The sequence below is a fragment of the Sturnus vulgaris genome, chromosome 21 (genome assembly GCF_052056855.1).
Source record: "Sturnus vulgaris isolate bStuVul1 chromosome 21, bStuVul1.hap1, whole genome shotgun sequence".
In the NCBI taxonomy this organism is placed as follows: Eukaryota; Metazoa; Chordata; class Aves; order Passeriformes; family Sturnidae; genus Sturnus; species Sturnus vulgaris.
Window position 1 is genome coordinate 4,363,084 of NC_142263.1, and position 21,332 is coordinate 4,384,415.

Sequence of the window (21,332 nt, forward strand, 5' to 3'; positions counted from 1 at the left end):
TAATTACATTAAACCGGAGCAGCACTAATGCAATTGTGGGATTATCCTGCAGAGACAATGACCGCGCCCCCCCCCATTGCTGCCGGGGTGACCGGGGGGGGTCAGACAAACGGACCGGGGGCCTGATCCAGCCCGACCCCCCTCTCAGTCTGCCCTAGTGCCCCCCACCATCGCCCACCCCCCGTTTGCTCTGGATGCCGCCCTCCCTCAGGGCGTTAATTAGCCCAGCGCTAATGAGGACTGATGGAACAGAGGGGGGGCCTGCGGGGAAACAGCCCCTCGGGGTTGGCGACCCCCCCAGCCCGGCACATCCCACTGCTGCCGGTGATTACCGAATTAACCGGCTCCATCTGAGCCCGTCTGCTGCCGGGATGTGGGTCAGGGATTACCCCTCTCCGTGCCCCCCAGCCCAGTCCCGGCTCTGTCCCCAGTACCCACAGCCGCACCCAGGAGCATCCCCTGGTCCCAGAGGAAGGCGGTTCAGGCTGAGGAAGGAGGTTCAGGCGGCCGTAATAAATACAAGAAAAGTTTATTGAAAAGAAAAAGATGTGGGGAGGGGGCAGCAGCCCCAGCCCGGGGTAATAAATAACAACCTGGGGAGCACCAGTTTACAAAGTATGGCTCTGGGCAGTGGGGTCCTGCAGGGTCCCCAGCGAGGCTGGCGGGGGCTGCTGGGCACCTCGGGGAGGGGCTTAGGGGGCCCAGCCCCCCGGCACCCCCGGGCACCTGAGAAGGGGCTGCCCCAGGGGGCAGCTGGGGCTGCCGGACAGTGCCAGCCCCAGGAGGGGTGTGGGAGCAGCCCCATCCCTGCCTGTCCTGAGAGCCACCACGGTGCCCCGGCAGCATCCCCAAGGCAGGGACAGCGGCTGCAGGGGCTCAGCACCACCTGGGGCACCTCTGTACGGGTGCCCCGGTCACATCCTGGCCCCCTCCGGGGCTCAGGCCAGGATCTTCTGGGGGATCTCCACCGAGGCTTTTATGAAGATGGCGTTGTCCCGCACGTAGTTCCGTTTCCTGATGTCCTCGTGGGAGATGAACTTGGGGTAGCCGAAACCCAGGGTGCTCTCATCCAGGGAGCTGCGCGAGGCTCCCGGCTTCTGGAAGTTTTTCCAGTTGGGGTCGGGGTGGAAGGTCTCGGTGATGTGCTGGGGCTTGGAGAGCGAGGGGTCACTCTGGTCCAGCAAGGAGAAGGTGACACGGTAGGAGAAGGGCCACTCCAGCAGGTTGTCGTACTCGCCCGGCAGCACGCGGATGTAGACGGAGAGGTGGCTGCTCTCCCCGCTGCCATTGCCATTGAGGAAAGCCGACACCTGGAGCTTGTAGCCGTACTTGTGGGTGTAGAACGGGGGGCTGAAGAACTCGTAGTTGCTGCGGGCTTTGGCCTCTTGCAGCTTGCGGGCATAGTCGGCGATTTTCCAGATGAGGATCCCATCGCTGCTCACCGACAGCTCCTCCACGTCCCGACGCAGCTCCAGGATCTCCTGCCGCTGCCGGCTCACCAGGGCACACACCATGCCCAGGTGGGTCTTGGTGCTCTCCTCCAGGTGCCGGCCCATGGCCAGCTTAGGGCACTGTGGGGACAACAGGAACATCAGCAGGAGGGTTCCAGGGACAGCATGGGGACAGGAGAGGAGGCACCGTGGGGATAACGTGGAGATGTCACTGGAGCATGGGGGTACTGGAGCAGGATGACGTCAGGGCAGGAGCGGTGTGGGGGTGTTGTGGGGCACAGGTGTGACATGGTAGGGACAGCATCCCATGCCCATGGATGCCAGGGCAGGCTGGTCACAAGGACAACACTCACCCGGTGCTTGCAGCCAGCTTCCTTGAAGGGGCACAGCAGCATGGCAGTGCTGCAGCTCTCCTTGAGGTGGGTGGGCACATCCTCCCGGGCGATGCTGGGTGTCCCACACTGGTTGGGGCACGGCACAGGGTACCGGGGACACTGGTACTGGTGGTTCTGGGGAGGGAGAGAGGGCTGTCAGCTGGGGCTGGGAGCTGGCAGGGTGAGAGTTCTCATGGGCTCCATCTCACCTGGATGGTGTCAAAGACGAACTCCTTGGAGCAGTAGGTGCAGGGCTGGGTGCGCTTGGGGCACTCGGACAGGGCGTGCTGGGACAGCAGGCGCCGCATCATGCGGGCCCCACACTTGTTCTCACAGTACACACTCTCCTGGGGACACGTGCCCTGGTGGCCCTGGGGACCACAACAGTGTCATCACCCTCTGGCTGCCCTCACCAGCCAGCCCTGACAGGGATGGGGACACACGGTGCCCACACAGCCAGAGGGCACAGTGACCCAGAGCCCACATGTCCACATCTACCCAAGGCTGTCCCTGCCATGGTGTATCTCCCAGTGTCCCCATCCAGACCCTGTCCCCATACCCAGGCCGTGTCCCCATGGTGCTCTACAGTGTGGGGTGCCCACACATCCCAGCTACACCCCATGACACCCTGGCCAGCTGCGTCCCCCCACCAGTGCCCACCTCGAAGGCCTCCCCAGTGAAGTCACTGGCACAGAACTCGCACTTGACCCTGCGCTTGGGGCAGCCGTGCTGGACGTGCTCGGGGAGGTCACGGCGGCTCAGTTTGGCGCTGCACCGGTTGGGGCAGGGGATCACGTTGAAGCCACAGGTGCCGAGATGGGCCTGGGGGACACAAGGATGGTGATGCAAGGCCACAGGGTACAATTTTCCTCCCCCCGCCCCCATCCTCTCAGATCATACCTGGAGGTGCTTGATGAGCCCGCTCCAGCGGCAGCCCTCCTCGCTGTGGATGCAGCGGATGGCCAGGCTCAGGACCTGCGCCTCCAGCTCGGGATCAGGGTAGATCTGGAGGGGCAGCAGTGGGGTATCAGCATCCTGTACCGGGCTCTGGGGACACACAGCCCCCAGCACAGCCTGGCTGGGAGCCTTGGGCACGCTGCCCGGGGCCGGATACCCCCGGGCACACCAACAAGCTCCCTTTGTTGGGAGCGGGTTTCCGCTCCCCGGCCCCGCGGCACAAAGGGCTCTTGCTTCCGCCCGGGCGCCCGTGCCAGGCCGGCGTGGCTGTGCCAGGCGCTGTGCAGAGCCTGGGGACGGCCCCTTGGTGGGGATGTCCCCTTGGAGCAGGGTACTCATCCGTGTGCCAGGCTCACCTTGGCGTAGTCCAGGGGCAGCTGGTCCTCTGGACACTTGAAGACGCCTTCGCTGCAAGACACAGAAGGCTCGGGATCACTCAGAGCTGGGGAGTGGCACATCACCAGTGACACAGCCACGATGTCCCACCGGCTCCCCGCCATCCCACCCCAGGACAGCGGCGCTGTCCCTGCACTGCTGAGCGCTCACCCCGTACCAAATCCAGCCGCCACCCTGGGAGAGCCATGGCTCTAATCCTGCTCCATCTGTCTGAGCTGGGAAATGCCCCCGCCAGACACCCCCCCACCCCCAGCCGGGCACGGCGGCCGCGGTCCCCAGGGGCCTGGGCCAGCCGCCGTGAGAGTGGCACCATCTGGAGCCCCGGCAGCCCCTTGCCCATCCCGTCCCCTGGGATTAAGGAGGGTGCCGGCTCTGGCCAGGAGGGGGCCGGCAGGGGCCGGGGGCGTCCCCAGCCCCAGGTGCCGGGGCCCAGGGGAGGTGGGGGAGGGCAACAGCTGGGCGCCAGATGTGCAGCCCTGATGCGTGGCCCTGGGGCTCCTGCTCCACAGGAAATGGCCCCAGCAGCCACCACGGTGAGGCAGGACAGGGACAGATAGCTTCCCTGGAGGGGTCCCCATCCTGCTGGGTCCCCAGGATGGAGTGGTCCTCCCAAGAGCTGTCCCTGAGGTGGGAAGGGCTCTGCTCAGCCCTGACCTGCAGAGGAGCAGCATGAGGAGGAGACGGGCCCAGCCAAAGAGGCAGCCTGGCCTGTCACAAGGCTGGCCAGGAGTCACCATCACCTCTGGTCCACACATCACTGTGCCCAGGGGTAGGGGAGGGTGTCCATGCACCATTCCCGATGGACACTGGGGTGGGAGACCACAGGTGCTGCCTACAGAGACATGGAGCAAGGACACAAAGGGACCCTGTGTCTCTGGTGTCTTTGCAGTGACACTGGCCAAGGCTGTCCTGCCTGGACAGCCCTTGTGCCCATCTAATCACTGCATACCCTTGGCAGACACTGGCGTGGCCTCGACCAGAGCTGCCAAGTGGATGCGAGATGCCGGGACACAGCCAGCAGTGCCACCAGGCACGTGTCAACCTGGGCTGCCCAGCCACAGCACGGTCATGTCCCCTGCGGCCACCATCCCTGTGCTGGGACGGTGAACCCCAGGAACCACAGCCCTGTGGGGTGTGATCCACGTGGGGAACGGCTGCATTCAGCTCTGCCACGTGCCCACTGTGTTTGTTGCAGGTGTTTTTGTGGGAGTCATCTGGGATCCACTGAGATAAAGAGCCCTGAGACAGGGCTGGGCACCCGGCCCTTCCCGGGGAGCCCGTGGCATTGCCCCGTGGCTGAGATCACTCTGCTGCCTTTCCAGGGCTGTCAGCTGTGCCTGCACCCTGTGCACGGTGTTGGGGTGCTGGGGCTGATGGGGAAAGTGGGACGATGACCCGAAGCCAGCGCCTAATCCTCGACAAAGCCTCCCCATTCCTCACGCTTGGCCGGGCAGGGAATGTGCTGAGGCAGCACCCGGGGGGACCGTCCTTGCCTCTGACCTTCACGGCGTGTTGGGGCACAGCGAGGTGATGGGGTGGGGAACCCCAGCATCCCCCTGCACCCCCCGGCACCCCTTCCCAGCACCGCGGTGGGGCTGCATGGCTCAGCCCATGGGATCCCCAAACTGATCCAGGGTAAACGGGTTGTGCTCGGGAGGGAGGGGGGGGGGACCCCGAGGCCATTTCCCCCGGCAGAGTGGAGGTGCCGCGGGAAGGGTGCGGGGAAGGGGGGGGACAGATGCGCTCTGACACGTGCCCCGGGGAACGCCCGGTTTCACAGAAACCGGCCCCGGTGACGGTGGTGCCCAGGAACCGTCTCCGGGCGAAGGTCGCTCCGGCGGGGAAAGGCCCGAGATGACGCTTGTCACAGCCCGGAGAGCACGGGCACCCCCTCGCCCTGCCCCGCAGGACCCCCGGGACCGCGCCGAGTGCGGCGGCCGGGAACCGGGACAGCACCGGCCTCGCACGTGTGTCCCGGCTGCCGGCACCGATACCGGGTTTGGGGTCCCAAACCGCAGGGGTCGGAAGAGGCTCCGGTTTCTCGCTCCCGGCCGGCGCACATGGCCGGGTCGCGCTCACCCGGGCGCGGGGACACCGGGCTGGCCGTACAGCGCTCCCCAAAAAACATCCCCGGCCACTTCCTCCGGCGGGGCCGGGGCAGGAAGGGGTTAAGATCGAATCTCGAAACTCGCCGCTCCGGGCTTCACCCGGCCCTCCTCTTCCTCCTCCTCCTCCTCAGCGAAAGGGGCCACGGGCCGCTGCACCCGCGGGGCGGCTGTCACGGGCTGGGCGCGCCCCGCACCCCCTCCCTGCCCCGGGGCACCACCGGGCACCCCGCACCTTTCCCCGGCCCAAGGCATCCCTGGGCGCCCCGCACCTTTCGCGGGGCACTCCGCGCCTTTTCCCGGGCATTCCGCATCTTTTTCCCGGGGCACTCTGAAGCCGCTCCCCGGCCCAGAGCACTCCCGCATCTTTCCCCAGGATTCCCGCACCCCCAGGCACTTCGCGCTCCTTCCCGGCATATCCCGCATTCCCTCCCGGGCCCGGGGCATCCGTACACCCGTGCACCAGGCACTCCGACACCGGCCCAGGGCCCAGGGCACCCCGCACCCCTCTCCGGGGCACCCCCGGACTCCGCACCCCAGAGGACGGGGGGGTGGCGGTGGCGAGGAGCACCCGCTGCCCCGCGGGGTGCCGGTGCGGGGGTGCGCGACCGGGGCACCCCACGGGGGAAGGGGTGAGCGGAGTAACCGCAGGTCGGGTCGCCCGTGGGGTGACGCAGGGTCTCACCTGAGGAACTCCTGCAGGCAGGTGTCGCAGAAGCGGTGGCCGCAGGTGGAGACGCGGACGGGCTCCCGCATGGGCTTCCCGCAGAGCGGGCACAGCACCCGGCGCCGCGGCCGCTCCAGCAGCTTGTAGTCGTAGCCCGGCATCCCGCCGCCCCGCGCCCGCCGCCGCCGCCCCGCGCCCGCTCGGCTCCGCGCTCCGCGCCCGGCTCCGCCCGGGGGCCGGACGGGGCGGTGGGACCGGCCCGAGCCCGCCCCGCGACGGGGGACGGCATCGCCATCGCCACCGCCCCCCGCCCGGACCCCGCCTCCCCGCCGCCGAACGGGGGGGATGGAGCGGCCCCGGCGTCCCGGGGCTCGGGGAGCATCGCACCGGGGACAGCCCCTGCAAGGGGTTTGGGGTGCAGCGCATCGGGACAGCCAGCCTGGGGACTTGGGGAGCAGCGCACCGGGTACAGCCCTCTCGGGGGGTTTGGTACCCACCGCACCGGGAACAGCCACCCCAGGAGTTTGGGGAGCAGCAACATCACATCACACACGGCCCCTTCACCCACTGCAGCCTCTCCTGGCCCAGGGCTGGGCTCTGGGGGCACACACTGCGGTGTCCTCGCTGACCCTACGTGCCCTCCTTGGCTCAGAGGTGTCCCAGGGGTGCCACACTCCTGCAGGCAACCCGAGGCCACAGTTGTGCCCCTGAGCGAGGCTGGAGGTGAGATACAGTTCCCAGTCCTGCTCCTACCACAGAGAGCAGCTCTGTCCCAGCCATCACCCACAGCAGGACATGGAGGGGCTGCCCTGAACCCTCCACACCCCAGGCACGAGGGGGACACAGCTCCTGTGGCTTTGTCTGCTGGGAGCTCACGCCCCAGGCTGTATCCAACGGCCTCCCTCCAGCCATGGTTTGTAACTGAGCAAGAGCCTGGAGGAGGGAGAATAAAAGCAAATCTGTCTGGCTCCAGCCCCCTCGTCACTCTTTCAGAAATCAGAGCAGCATATGGGAGTATTTGCCCCTTTCCCCAGAGATGGAGCTGAGCAGATGACAGGCTGTGAGCATGTGTTAGTCCCACCAACGCTCACTCCAGCCAGCTTCCCATTAAGGGTGGCAGTTGCTCCAGACCCAAATGTTAGCAGTTTTCAATTAGCAAATGGCAGAGGAGAGGGATTCCTGGGGGACACGCTGAGCAAGTCGAGCTCTATCACTTGTCACTCAAGGAGCTCACGTTACCCTTCTCCCAGAGAGGCTCTGCTTAAAATAAAACCCTGCAGCAGCCCGGGGGGGGGAGGTAGCCTGCTCGCTGCCAGAGGAGAGGGGATGGGTAGCTCATTTCTGGGGGTTACCCTGAGGGATGGCAGGTTGTTCAGAGCTGTACTGGGGCTCCCAAATCAGAGAACCTTGTACTGGGGTACACCGAGCACAAGCTGCCATCAGCGGGGTATTTTCCAAGAGATGTGAGTCGCTGCTCAGACGATGGAGAGCACTGAGCTAAACTTTAACCAGCTCCCAGTGATACTGGGAACCTGACAGGTAAAAACAAGTGACAGTGGGCAACTGTACAGGGAGCAGTGCGGAGCAACAGCCACCTTGAGCTGGGGTTGAGGTGTTCCCTGGTCAGGTTTGCTCAGGCCTGTGACACCCCCTGGATCTACCAGCACCCCCATGGTCCAGCTGGTTCTGCCACTCTGTGCCAGCTCAGAGCCAGGCTGTCTCAAACAAGAGATAGGCACAACCCAGACACTCCCTGACACGCTGTGACCTGGCCCCGGCTAAAAACTGTCCCTGGACACCACTCTGGGACAAGGTTCAGGCCAAAAGGACAGCTAGCTCCTCGGTACCCTGGGGGTTGATGGGACTCCAAAGACAGGGCACATCAGTCCTGTAAACACAGGCAGCCTGTGCCTCCGATGACAACCATGAAACAGCCGACTTTTATCATTATTTACTGCTTCTCTTTGATGTTTTAAAATTATTCTTCCCTAACCTTACTGAAGAGCATCTCTGCTAATTAGCCAGGAGCTGACAAAGCCATCAGAAGGTGCTGGCTGTGCCGGCAGGGCGGCTGGGAGGTGTCAGACCCTGCAAACAAAGATCCCTCCTTTTCCCCTCTCCCTGAGCAAAGCCCTCCCCGCACTCAACATCACAGCCAGGCATTTGTCTCACACAAAGGCGACACTCAAGGCAATTCCCTTTGTGGAGGTGATATGTTCCCTGTCTCCCATGATGGGTCACTTCTTGAAGCCATCTGAGCTCAGAGAGGCCTCTTGTCCTCTTCCTCAGCCTCTCCCTGCTACTCCATCCCTCCGCCTTCTATTTAACTTAAACTGGAGGGACAGAAAACCAACGCTCCGGCTTCTAAAGAAGTTAAGGTGGAGCCTTTCGCCCCAGGGAAAGGAGTGGGGAGAGTCCTCTCCCGGCTTCTGGGGCCTCGTGCCCAGGGAGGGCAGGGGTAAGGGATCCTGGCAGACGGACAGAGGGACAACAGCCGCACCTCCTGCCAAAAGCCTCGTGGGAATGAGGATACGACCTCGACAGAGGTGCTGGAATCAAAATAAATCAGCTCCGGGATCAGCAGGCGGTTAGGGCTGTTTCTTGCTACAGTAATCGTCCCAAGTCAGCAGGATCTTATTTGGAACAGGGACAGCCTTTCCCTGGGTGACAGTGGCCAGAGGGGACCAGGCAGCCTCATCCCACATCACCTCCCTTTCCCGATGCCCTCCGGCCTTGCCTTTCCTTAGCAGGAAGAGCCGCGGGGACACTGCTCCACCACCAGCTCCGCACAACACAGGAACAAAAAAAGGATAAAGGGAGAAGCCCTGAGACCTGCAGATTTCTCCGGGAGCTTCTGCAGGGAAACAAAGCAGCAGACGTGAGGAATGCAAGTGGCCTATTTGCCCGAGCTGCTCTCTGCCTCCGGCAGCACGGACATGCCTCGGCTTGTCGTTCCAGGAGCTTTTGTTGCTCGGGGCTGGGGGCCTCTTTGTTTCCTTTACCCTTTCGCCAGGCTTGGTCACAGCCCGGTATTAAATTATTCAAATGATCTTGCTGGGCTTCACAGCTGAACTCCTGTGTGGAGAGCCCAGGCTGTGAAATCCCGAGGGCTCCTGCTCTCGCCGGAGCCCCTGGCCCAGCACAAAGTGCACTGGTCCACACTGGTTTCCCCAGTCTGGAACAAAAGATCCCAGTATTCAAGCTGGTGACACCTCCAGCCCCAGAACTGCAGTGCAAAGGTGTCATAAAGCCATAAAATCATTCACCTAACGCCAGTACACTGATAGGAACCGGGTAGAGGGGGGCCGCACCCCTGGATTTGGCAGCCCAGCTGAAGCAGGAAGAGCTTGGCTCCTGAAACAGCGGGATTTTGGTACAAGACAAAGGGTGTCAGAACCTCTGTCCTGCTTGCTGCTGTCCCAGCCCAACCCTCAGCCATGGCAGGAGGGACACCAGCCCCTTCCTATGGGATGTGTTCGAATGTGGTGTGGGACGAGGGAAGCCCTGAGAGCTCTGAACAACAGAGGCAAGAGAAATCTGATGCTGGAAGGAGCTGGAGCTGCTGCCAGCTCCACACAGGGAGGAGAGGCAGTGGCCCAGAGGGGCTTTGAGGCAACTGAACCCAGCCCTGGTGCCCAGGTTGGTCTGGGAGGGGAAAGCACCTGCCCTGACACCGCACTGTCTCTGTAACCTGCAGCGCAGGAAAGTGCCAAAGGACTGGCAGAACCTTTGAATTCCAGTCGGCTTCCTGGGATAGCAGGGTGTAACCGCCTGAAAAGGCAGCTCCACAAGAAACAAAAAAGGCAGGGAAAAACCCGTGCACCCACCCTGCCAGGAGCCAAACAGGGAGGCTGTGTCTGCAGCCAGGGCTGCACACGCCTCTCCCGGCCGGACGGGACCTGCTCCCTTCCCCAGCCGGAGCCTGGGAGGCGAGGGAAGGAAGGGCAGGAGAGCTGCAGAAATTCATTACCTTCCACATGACAGAGGGATCAGTTGGCTTTTACCAGAGCCCGTCGAGGTTTCCCTCATTGAAAACAGGAAAGAATCACAAAAATAATTAGAGAGATTTCATCTCAGCCAGCTTATGAAAGCACTGACTTTACACACAACAGATTGGCAACAGCACAAAGATGGATGTGAAAGGCAAGAGCATTTGCAATGTCAGACAGATCAGAGACAGAAGCTCATCAAAAAATGGCCCAGGGCAAATGTAAGTTAAAAAAAGAAAAGAAAAGGGAAAAAATAAAGAAAAGGAAACGGCCCTTCTGGAGACAAAAAACGTGACTCCTGTCCATAACACATGGATGTGCTTCTCCTGCTCACAAAGACCCCTGGTGAAAACTCATCAGCTCCCTGGACAAATCTGGGTTAAAAAACTTCAAGTACTGACAATCACTGGCTGTGTTTTGCTGCCTTCCCTAGCTCAGCTGGGAGCCAGTGAGCCGGTCAGCAGCAGGACTGAGGGGCCTGAGGACAAATGTCAGCTGGAGGATCCTCCAGCGAGCTCCTGGGGCCAGGGGATGCTGTAATTGGAAAGCTCCAGGTGGCATTTGGGGAGAGCTGTGCAGCACAGGGAAGCTGCTTGTGCTGAGCTCGGCCAGCCGTGCAGGCAAGACCCTCCAAAGTGTGCTCAATAAACGGGTGAAACGTTTTAGGGGGGGATGGGAAAGGACAGACTTCTCTAATTAGCAAAGAGGTTTGCATTTAGTCACCCAGCACAGCGCCTGAGGCCCTGACTCCAGACGCTGCTGTGCAAAGGCTGACAGCTCTCTCAGACACGGAGCTGTCAGCCTGGGCTTTGTAACCAGAAACAGTTTCCACAGAGAAAAACAACCTCTGTGCTCCTCTTCCACACAGGCACTTCCAGCAGGGAGGGGAAGAGGCACGGTGTGACCCCCTGAAGGCAGCACCCGAGCTCTGGGCACGTCCAGGGCAGCGACTGTCAGGCACTGGAGGTTCACAGTGACAATTCAATAAGTGAGACCAGCTCTGGTTCCTCGGGAACCATCGTTAGGAGCTCTCTGTTTCCAGACTGCTACCTTCAGAGTGCAGCTGAGGAGCTCTGGAGCCTGGAGTGTGTCTGAGCCAGGTCACCGTGGGCAGTAGGAAGAGCAGGATGTGGCTGCTCTCACTCACTGGGAAGGAGACTCCTCCACGACAGCTGAAACAAAAAGGATAAAGACCAAGATTTAGCTGGAAGCCCCACCTTGATAAAGCTACAAGAAGTGTTCTGCTACACACAGGCCTGATACCCAACAGATGGGCACCAAAATCCCTGTCCTCTTCCCTACAGAAAGCCACTGCAAGACCTCAGTAGTGGCACAAGTGAGGCAACGCCCAGCAGACAGAGCCTAAGCCGGACAAAATGCAGTCACTTCACTTGACGTTTTTGCTCTCCTCCTCCTCTCCAGCCTGGCTTCTCCCAGTTATTCTGTTTGCAGTGGGATTGAGAGAAGGGAGCAGCAGCAGCTCATGATAACCTGGGCAGCAGCCCAAGCCAGTCAAAAGCAGAGTTGGCCCCACGGGAGGATCAGAACAGCCGCCCCAAAGGTGGAGCACAGCTCGCCTGTGCCAGCACCTCCCGGGCCAGATCATAGCAGCAATGACATCACGTGTGTCACCAGATCTCGCGTTCTTGCTGGAGAAATTTCCAGGCAGATTGAGCTGTGTGAAAGCCCAATTCTCAGCTCTTTACAGAGCTCTTAGTGCTTTTTTGCATGCTGTTTGCTGAGGGATGCTGGGGTAGGCAAGGCTGCTGCCCTCACACCGCTGAGTTTGCACTCCCAGTACTGGGACAGGACAAGGTTTTGGGCAGAGGGACAGCAATGGGGCTACACACTCAGTCCCTGCTCATACAGTGCTGCAGGTGGGAGCCCACAAATCAGCTGCCACAGAGTACAGGGCGACTCCAGCAGCGGAAGGGGAGAGCAGCCTGCAGTCTTCCTGCAGAGACAAAACCCTTTTACTCTCCCATGACAAATACCCTACTTGTTCCTGAGCCTGGGGACTCGGCCATTCCCGTTCCCTTCACGTGGCAGCACACATCACATGAGAGCTGGGCACTTGCAGGGGAGGAACAGAGCCAGGGCCCATTCCGCTGTGCCGGGGCCGTCAGCCGGGCCTCCTCCCCTCCGGGCTGTAATTAGCCTCCTTGAAGTGGGCTGGGACTGGAATCCCTCAGCCCAGGCTGAGGCCATAATCAGCCCAGCAGAGGAGGAAGAAAGGCCCCTGCAGCAGTCTGGGCCAGGCTCCCGTTGTACATCCAGGCAATGGAAGGGCAGGTCATGCCACGGGCACGTTTTAACCGAGCCGCGATGCTGCCTTTGGCCCGAGCAGAGAGGAACCACAAAACCATCACTATCTTTTCCAAACCACAATGGAAAGGCAGCAGCCAAAATGACGCCTCAAATCTCAGCTTCTATTTCAGCAGCATCAATTAGAGAGCTGCTCTTTTTGGATGCTCTGTGGACTGCTGGCACGCCAGCTCCCCGCTGGCCGCAGCTTGGCCAGCCTACCTGTCTGGGAGTGCACGAGACAGCCTCTGCCATCCCTTTGCTCCCCTTGCCCAGTGGGAGAGGCAGTGTCACAGAGCTGAAGAGCAGCAGGAGAATTATTTTGGGCTTGAAGTTATTTCTATTCATCTACAGTTCAAGAAGGACTAGAATAACACTGAGCTTACATGCCAGGGTTACTCGGCACAGCTCCGGTCACAAGGCATTGTGTCTGGCTGGGTCCTCATGGCAGGAATCACAAGGACAAAGGCTTTACTCACGCTTTACTGCTAGCAGTGTGTTCCCGTGGCAGCAGGCGACAGAGGTCACCAGGTATGGATGTGTCTCCTCCAGCTGCACTGGCCTTGGCACTCCAGTTTCCTCATCCTTCCTGCCCAGGCGTCCCCTGGCTCCTTTCCCCCACGTGCACACCTCGCCATCTGCAGAGGGATATAAACACCTCACTGCACACCTGCTTTGGCCACAGCAGAGGCAGAGGCCAGCCAGGGCCTGCTGCACACCAGGACATGGGGGCTTCAGCCTCACCTGCTCCGATGGCCACAGTGAAGGCATCTCCACAAGCCACCACGGTGACCTTCATCATCTCGAGCCCCACAACCAGGTGGGGCACGCGGCTGTTGCGGCAGGAGTTGGTGCCCAGCTGCCCATGCTGGTTGCTCCCAAAGGTGTAACAGTGGCCAGAGGCTGACAGCAGAGAGGAGAGGCACAACTGGGTGTCACTTGGGTCACACTGAAACCCCTGAAGCTCTTTGCTGTCTCCAGTCTGAGCATCCTGCTCCAGAGCTTCAACATTAGGAGCAGGGTATCTCTTGAGAGACTACCCATGGGAAACAAGCAGAAGGAAGACAGGGAAAATGTAGGTGTCCCCCCTGTCAGAATTTGGGCACACACCCTCACCTGTGACAGCAGCTGAATGTGCTGTACCGATGTCAGCACACACAATGGGCTCTTGGTTTAAAGGGGCTGACTGGGCACACACAAACACAGTGGCCTCTTCCACCTGGTCCTCTGGGGAAGGCTCCTCTGCTGAGCTGATCCGGTCTAGGCCCAGCTTGTTACACCTGCACAGGGAAAACCTCCAGGATCACACAGGGATATCTTGTGGAACCCCTTGGTCAAAACACAGACAGGCCCAGGAGGATAAAATGTGGAGCATGGACCCTCACCCCTCTTACCTGTTGCTCCCACAAGCAAGAATCTGGTTCTTCACTGTGAGGACCATGGAGGAATCAATGCCACAGATGACCCTCTGAGCCTCGTGCTCCGGAGGGACTGTCACCTGCTGGGGGCAGTTGTGGCACTCCAGGGTTCCCAGCCCAAGCCGACCTGGCAGGAAGAACAGAGCAGGGAACAGCTGATGGCAACACACACCCTGAGCACAGCCCCACTGAGAGCAGCACTGACACAGCTGCTGCAAGAGCCCAGCCTGGGATCCCAGAAAGCAGCAAAAACCAAAGCACAGGGATCCTGGTATGCAGCAAAACAGCTGCAGCTCTTCCACACCCACCCACCCTGGCACATCTGGAGGACACTGTGGGCAAGCAGGGCCAGCAAAGGGAGTGGGAACAGGCACAAGCCCTGTTCTGCAAAATAGACATCTCTTACCATTATCCCCCCTGCCCCAGCTAAACACTTCCCGTTCGTTGGAGACCGCCAGGACGTGAGACGCACCACAAGCCACCTGCACCATCTCGTAGCCCAGCAGGGCCTCCACAATCTTGGGCTGGCAGGGGGAAGAACAGCAGCCGTCAGCCGAGACCTCCCAGCCTGCCCGGCTGCTCCCATCCCTCCCACCCGGCCCCCCCAGACTCAACACAGCGCTGGCAGCATCCCAGTTTTCATCCAACACAAACAACAGAGAAACTTCTACCTTTTTTTTTTTTTTTTTTTTTTTTTTTTTTTTTTTTTTTTTTTCTCCAAACAGTCTTCAAAGGGATAAGAGACTACGTGCATGCAGCACAGAAGATAATGCAAACATCTCTGGGGCGGAAGAAAGCAGCCAGCACGAGAGTTTGGAAAGGGAAGAGGTTCAGCAAGGGTTGGGATTCGCCCCCCTGCCCATGTGGGGAGTGCCAGGGGCTGTGAATGCCTGCGCTGAGCAGGCAGGGGCTTGGTGCAGGATGCGTTGGCTCAAAGGCTCTTGTGCAGAGGAGCTGTGAGTTAACGGCTCAGATTCATTAGGGTGTGGAGGGACCAGGATCTCCACATTTCTCCCAGCCCCTGCTGTGACCTGCTGTTAGATCTGACACCTCGCCTCATATTCATTATCTTCCTCAAGTGAAAAGCACCGTTTGTTGGGATCTGGCTGCTGCTTCCAACTGGTCTCCCCTCCCCAGCCATAAGCAGGGAGCAGCTCGGCTCTGGGAGGAGCAGGAACAAACGGGCCAGCTGACCACAGTGACAAATGGCACCAGTCCCCGGGCTCGGCTGGAAGCCATGGGCTGCTGCCACATCCGAGGGCAGGCGAGGAAGAAGCTGGAAGGGAGCAATGAGCCCTCAGCCCCAGTGTTCCGAGCCAATCGGAAGCAGAGAGCTCTTCTTTAAATACTGGCTCTTTTGAAAAATAACTTTTCTCAGTGAACCCTGGCAGCTGCAGGCCAAGAGTGAAGCAGGCAGGTGTGTGATTGGAGGCAGGCTCCAAGCTGGGAGCCTGCCAACAGCAACCACAAGGCAGCTCTTGACTTCCCCCACGCTCAAAGGGATCATTGTGTAGGGGGGGAGAGAAAGAAAGAGGCAGGTTGGGTCTTTTAAAACCCGCAGTGACAGAGAGAGGAGGGGGAGGGGGTCAGATGCCAGAGCATGCCTGAGATGCACATCCCTGGAGCTGGGATGAGCCCGCTCACGTGGTGCAGAAGCCACGATCCATCCTTTACCCTGGGGGAGCAGCACGCCCAGCACCCTCTCCACCAACCTGGCTCACATCCGTGAAGTTTCCGTGCCCCAAACAGCCATTGCTGCCGCTGCCGAAAGTCATGATTATCCCCCTGTCTGGAGGAGCAGAAAGGAGCCTTGTCAGTGGCACAGTGAGGCCCTGCAAGGCACACGTGAGGCTCTGCGAGGTGACACAGCTGAGGGGCGGCCGTGGCTCTCAGGACATCGGGCCCACTTGGACTCAGAATGAGCTGCAGGAGCCACAAGGCTTCAGAGAGCTTCCAGGGAGCTGCAGGAGCTGCCAGGGAGCTGCAGCCTCACGGTGCTGCAACGGCTCAACAAACAAACAGCAGTGATAAGAGTGCTGAGATAACATTGCTGCAGCTGTGTACGCAGGAGCTGTGAACCCCATGGTCTGTCAAGGTGTTAAAGTCACAGAGGCACTCCCTGAGCAGCTGCCCGGCAAGAAGGGTGGCAGGAAACGCCATGGGAGGTAGGATAAACACATGCCCATGGAGTTTGCCCACTGTGTATCTACTGTGTATCTGACCCCCAGCAGAAGAGCAAACAGAGCTCCCACAGGACTACTGGGAGGGCTTTGCTTCACAAACATGGCCTTGGACTGGTGTGTGTGCTTCCCTTCCACCCAGAACACTTCCTGGACTGCTCTGAGGGGGCTTCAAACCCTGCTTTCCTGCAGTTTGAGGACAACTAGCCCTGCAGCAGCTCACACTGACTCCTCACTGTGACTCCAGTTATTGCTGGTAACTGCATGTGCTCATGTCATGCTCACAGAGTGTGTCAGAGATTCTCCTCACACTGCAGTTCCCACTGTCAGTTCTGGTTTCAGCAGACACCAAGGCAACCAGGATAACGAGCACTGGAGATTTCATAGAATTATAGACTAATTAAGGTTGGCAAAGATCTTTAAGATTATCTAAGTCCAACTGTTTGTGGCCCTCTCCACACCAGAGAGTTTGGGACTAATTGACCAGTGTGGCATCACAGGAGGACCATGTCTGCCATTTCTGACTCCCATATGATGCCACATGAGAGGCCACAGAGGCCTCTGTGTCACCCTAGCCCAGAGCATCTCTCTGGCTCCTCTCTGAGTAGGCTCCCCAGGCAGTCCCACTGGGTTTTAAGGGGTTCTGGGACCCAGGCAGGTGAAGATAGGAAGCAGCAGCTCACCTGTGAGGCAGGCTGTGAAAAGATCACCACAGGAGACGTGTTTGATGGTCACTCCAGACTGACCCTCCAGAAAACGGGACACAAACTGAGGTTGGAGCTGCTCGGTGGCTCCTGGGAGAGAAGGACCCCCAGCGGCACCCATGGGAGGAGCCTGATGGAGAGAAGCCATGGAAGAGCTGGGTTGGAGAATGCTGATGAACCTTTTCCCATAGGCTTATCAGCATTACCCACACCCTGGCTGGGACTGCAGTCTTGGAGGAGGCAGTGCCAGGGTCTGTGAGTGAGCAGAAATGCCTCCTTCACAGAAATCACACATCCAAGGCCTCACAGCAACTGCCTGCACCAGGTTCCCTGTCACTCACCTCCCACAGGATGAGCCTCCCAGATTTGGTGACCCCAGCCTTCTGTGTCCTGCCAGCAGAGACCTGCACCACCTCAGTGTTCAGCATGGGCAGGCGGAGAGGGGTTGTGATCCCACTGCCCCACGTGTAGATGGATGACAGTGGAGGTGGGATTCCTGTCCTGGCTGAACCACATCGGACACCTGTGGGGCACAGAGAAATCATTCATGTGGATCCCTGACTCTCCTCCCACAGGAAAAGCCACAGCACCAGCCAGTCCAGGTGCCAGCATAGCTGCCAGAGCCAGATTAGTGCTGGTCCAAGGAGCTGCAGGGCTCCTTCACAGCTCAGGGAAGGTGACATCTCTTAAGTTCCTCTCTCCAGAACCCTGAGTGGCTCTGTGATTTATGTCATCCAAAGGAAAGGGTCCTTCCAAAATGGAGCTGAGTTGAATACACCACACCAGAACTCACCCCTCTGCCTGGCACTGCTCACCCGTCCTCCTGTCCGGCTGTGGGTCACTGTGGGCACCGGAGCCAAGGGTTTTTCAGGCCTGCCAAACCAAAATCCAGCCTTTAATGTCCTGCAGAGCCCTGGATCACAGAATGTCTGGGCAGAGCTACAGCAAAAGCCATGGGTGAATCACTCACAGCGCTGCTTTGTCAGTGCTTTAAACAACCTGAGAGAGGGGAGTTGGCACCAGTTCACTTCCCCCTGTGCTCACAACTCTCTGTTTGCTGTCACTGTGATGACAAGCCCACACCTGCCATGGCACCTGCCTGGCTCTGAGCCCCTGGGCCAAGCTCAGCCAGCAGCAGCTGCACATTAGGCAGCAGAGGAGAGCTGCATTGGGAAAATGCTCTTTGGAGCTCAGAACAGGGCAGTGAGCTGGTCAGACATGCTGTGGGCTGTGGCAGCCCCTCCCAAGGGACACCGAGGTGGCAGTGTCACTTGCCTCCTCATTTTGACGCTGCCCACGTCTGTGTAGAGGTTCAGGAGGGGCCGGATGCAGATGGCCTGGGCCATGATCTCATTCAGCTGGGGCCGCTTGGAAGGATCCAGGTTGAGCATGCTGAGAATGAGCTGGCGCAGGTCGGGGCTGTATCGATCTGATATTGGGGCAAATGTCCCGCTCATGATCTTCAGCACTAAGGCAGGAAGGTTCTGGAGAGAAAACAAGAGATAAACAGTGGCTGGGCAGTCAGGGGCGAGGCCAAGGAGGAAGGAGCTCTCAGCACTGCCCTCTGCCTTCACACTTCCCGACTCGCTGAGAAGTGATCCTAGCATACATTTGCACCTCTGTGAGAGGCCACGGCTCCCTGTGCTACGTGTAAACCACATCGCTCTTACCGCAGCTTCAAAAGCCCTCTTGAGGCTGGCGAGCTCATAGAGCACACAGCCCAGGGCCCAGATATCACTCTTCTGGTTGTAAGGCTTCCCTTCACAGAGCTCTGGGGAGATGTAGCACGGAGTTCCCACCACCTAAAACAGACAAAAATTTACCACAGCACAGTGAAGTGAAAAGAGGAAGGCTTGGTGCAGAGCTGGCTGGAACACCACCACCTAAAGCTCCACAGAGCTGGGCTTTTGTTCCCTTGGCATCAACAGCTGCCTGACAATCTCAGTGAAAAACAAGAGGATTTGCCTTTCCAGTGACACATACAGTGATTGCCTCTAATTTTGCTTCTATCCACTTGAGAGAATCAAAGCCCAGAGTGCCGAGCGTGATACAAACGTCGGCTCAGATTAGCCCAGGTGGGGAGACACTTAAATGTCAAGTAGAGAAAGGAGATTAAGGCAAGATGGGAGTGCACAGGCAGGAATTTATTTGCTAAGGATGTGTCAGACGAGTCTGCAAACACCACCCCTAGCAGGAGCCACCCTGTCTGCCCTCACCATTGGGCCCAGACACCCCATCCTCTCCCAGCTCTGGGCAGGTCTTTCTTACCTTTCTGCAGCCCACAGAGCCACAGCAAACTCAGGCATGAAGATATCAACCAAGGAACAAAGCAGCATTGCCCTAAGCCACTTCCCAGAGACTATTGTGAGCCAAATCCAGAGTTTCCAGCCTGCTGTCATGGGGTAAGAAGTTCCCCTGCCACTCACCGTGTAGGCTTTGCTCTTGCTGCTCAAGATTTTGGAGATGCCAAAGTCTCCGATCTTGACGATCATGCGATGCTTGTCCAGGAGGATGTTCTGGGTCTTCAGGTCACGGTGCAAGATCTGCTTGGTGTGCACGTGGTGCAGGGCCAAGAGGATCTGCACAAAGAAGTGCAGGATGGTGTCCTCATCCAGCAAGGAATTACAGCGCTTGTGGATGAACTCTGCCAGAGTGCCCCCTGCAAGGAACAACAAAAGGCTGTGGGCATGAGGAGCTGCACAGCACAGCACAAACCTGGCCTAAAACTGGGGGGATTTTGCCATTTTGGCATCCTAACAAGACAAGCATGTGGGAAAAACACATCCTGGTGGGATACACAGCACAACCTCCAATGCTCCTGAACAATGGCAGCACAGCTGGTGGGAGGAAGAAACAGCCACAGAGAAGTTTACTGTTGACATATTATCAAAAGCAGCAGGAAAAAAAACACTAAAATTACAGCTCTTGGAAGAGGACATAAACCTCCACGGCAGAACAAGATCAGCCTGTTCTGCAGAGGAGAATTCTTGCAGTCCAAGAGGCCACGTGGCACAGAGAGGCCCCTGTCGGGAAGGGGAGGTCCAGATTCAGGGCTCATGTACAGCTTTTAGCAAACCCTCATGCAAATGTTGATTTCACCTGAAACTCCACGGGAAATCTTGTTAGAAATGTGGGGCCAACAGAGTTGACACAGGGAAATCTGCCTGAAACCTGAGCCAAGGGCAGATGGTAACATGCTGATCAGGGACAGAGAGGTTTGAAATCTCCTTGTTTTGGTTATGGTCAGCAGGTGTAAGCCAATAATCATGGAGTGGCTGAGACTGGAAGGGACCTTGCAAGGTTGCTGCTCAAGTAGGGCTACTGAGGTTGTCCAGGACCAGAATCTCTCTTTTGAGTATCTTCAAGGATGGTGACTCCACAACCTGCATTAATGTTTGGTCACTTGGCTCATGGTCAATTTGGTGTCCACCATGAACCACAGATACTTTTCTACAAAAATGTCTCCTCAGGAGAGACATGCCTGGACTCCTGCAGGTGCAAAGCCCAGGATCTTTACAAGGAGCACGACGTGAGACCACAGCAACTTGACCCAAAGAGAGCCAAGTGCTTGGCATCCCCTGGACCTGCTGAGGGACAGCTACAGGCACAGGGAGACAGCAAGGCCCACCTGGGGCATATTCCATAGCGATCATGAGTGCCTTGTCCTCCAGGAAGTTCTCGTAGTACTCGATAACGTTGGGGTGGCTGAGCAGCTTGAGGACCTGGCACTCGTTCTGCGCTGCCAGCCGCTCATCCTTGCTCATCTGCTCCACCGGGATCTGCTTCAGGATCACCAGCTTCTGGTCGGCCTTGCGCAGGCACAGGTGCACGATGCTGCGGGAATAGGGACAGGACCTCAGCGCGGGGACGGGGGACACCACATAGAGCCTGACCATTATCCTCGGGTGACACAGGTCGCCTGCAATCCCTGCGCCCCAAGGTGTCCCGCACTCTGTGCTGTGTCCCCCCGGGTGCCACACCCCGCCCGACCCCGCATTGCTGTGGCTACAAGCGCCTCACTGCCACGGGGACGCGGCTTGAAGGCCTCCCGCCCAGAGGCAGAAAGACTGGAGACCTCCCCACCGCCCAACCCTGGCGCCTTCTCACCCGAAGGCCCCTCTCCCCACCACACGGATCCGCTCGTATTTCTCCATGCCCGGACCCGGCTCCTCCCGTCTCCATGGAGACACTTCCGCGCTGCTACGGCGTCCGCGGGTGGACAAACCGCGCCGCGCGTGTAAGGCCTGGGGGGCTCCGTGTGTCGGTCGAGAGTGGGGGGGTAATGCCACCCCCCGCTTGGGTGGCACTCCAGTGCCACCGCGAGCCAGACCCTTTTGGGTAGCATCCAGAGAGAGAGGTTTGGGGTGCGCTGGGCTTCCCGCCCCTCCTGAGGGATGCCAGCAGGACCCCCCGCATCCCCAGAGAGCGGCGGTGTCCTCAGTAGCCTCCAGCCCCGAGCCTGGAGGGGCACCCACAGCTAGGGGCTGAGCTGCTGCAAGGCCAGCACAAGGGGCACGAGTCCCCTCCGTGGCCCCCCAGACCTGCTTTAGACTCCTTAGGACCATGAGCACCCCTGGGGCCGGCCGTGATGGCGGCTATAGCGTGGAAGCAGCTCCTGCCTTGCACCCAGGAGTGGTGGCCTCTGTCCTGGAGTGGGGACAGTGACAGCAGTGGCAGTGGTGGCACTGCCACGTGGCCCTGCTGCCATCTAGCGACAGCCAGCTCGGCTCACCGGGGAGGGGGGTTAGCCCCCCTCGCGCAAACCAGCGCCCTGCAGCGAGGGGGCA

At 59.4% G+C, this 21,332-nt stretch overlaps 2 protein-coding genes across 6 annotated transcripts; both read right to left on the reverse strand.

The window, feature by feature from the left end:
- Window positions 1-804: 804 nt before the first annotated feature.
- TRAF4 (TNF receptor associated factor 4) lies at window positions 805-10,131 on the reverse strand. 2 transcript variants are annotated; one of them, XM_014876419.2, is made up of 7 exons: window positions 5,969-6,129; window positions 3,139-3,190; window positions 2,726-2,830; window positions 2,486-2,647; window positions 2,035-2,196; window positions 1,805-1,960; window positions 805-1,571 (listed from the first exon to the last, which is right to left on the reverse strand). In XM_014876419.2, the coding sequence occupies exons 1-7, from the start codon at window positions 6,109-6,111 to the stop codon at window positions 939-941; spliced, it is 1,413 nt and encodes a 470-aa protein (XP_014731905.1). In that variant the 5' UTR covers window positions 6,112-6,129; the 3' UTR covers window positions 805-938. The 2 variants fall into 2 exon arrangements, with proteins under 2 accessions (XP_014731905.1, XP_088033075.1); XM_088176949.1 differs by lacking the exon at window positions 5,969-6,129 and adding an exon at window positions 9,921-10,131 and having other exon boundaries at window positions 806-1,571.
- Window positions 10,004-20,723, reverse strand: NEK8 (NIMA related kinase 8). 4 transcript variants are annotated; one of them, XM_014876614.2, is made up of 15 exons: window positions 20,653-20,723; window positions 20,174-20,379; window positions 18,972-19,204; window positions 18,216-18,347; window positions 17,821-18,029; window positions 17,339-17,418; window positions 16,887-17,068; window positions 16,525-16,675; window positions 15,374-15,450; window positions 14,068-14,185; window positions 13,638-13,788; window positions 13,360-13,523; window positions 12,988-13,146; window positions 12,723-12,881; window positions 10,004-11,111 (listed from the first exon to the last, which is right to left on the reverse strand). In XM_014876614.2, exons 1-15 carry the CDS (start codon window positions 20,697-20,699, stop codon window positions 11,083-11,085), a joined length of 2,097 nt encoding a protein of 698 aa, XP_014732100.2. In that variant the 5' UTR covers window positions 20,700-20,723; the 3' UTR covers window positions 10,004-11,082. The 4 variants fall into 4 exon arrangements, 3 of the variants coding, with proteins under 3 accessions (XP_014732100.2, XP_088033073.1, XP_088033074.1); XR_015807889.1 differs by having other exon boundaries at window positions 10,762-10,899; window positions 10,990-11,111; window positions 17,821-18,347; XM_088176947.1 differs by having other exon boundaries at window positions 17,821-18,347.
- Between the last annotated feature and the right edge of the window lie 609 nt (window positions 20,724-21,332).

Coding starts and splice junctions, on each gene's coding strand:
- NEK8 (XM_088176947.1), bottom strand. CDS start 20,699: ATGGAGAAATACGAGCGGATCCGTGTGGTGGGGAGAGGGGCCTTCGG. Junction 19,205..20,173: donor CGCTATGGAATATGCCCCAG/GTGGGCCTTGCT, acceptor TGTTCCTTGCAG/GGGGCACTCTGGCAGAGTTC. Junction 12,882..12,987: donor CACTGTGGCCATCGGAGCAG/GTGAGGCTGAAG, acceptor ATCCCTCTGCAG/ATGGCGAGGTGTGCACGTGG.
- TRAF4 (XM_014876419.2), bottom strand. CDS start 6,111: ATGCCGGGCTACGACTACAAGCTGCTGGAGCGGCCGCGGCGCCGGGTG. Junction 2,197..2,485: donor TCACTGGGGAGGCCTTCGAG/GTGGGCACTGGT, acceptor TGTGGTCCCCAG/GGCCACCAGGGCACGTGTCC. Junction 1,572..1,804: donor AAGCTGGCTGCAAGCACCGG/GTGAGTGTTGTC, acceptor TTGTCCCCACAG/TGCCCTAAGCTGGCCATGGG.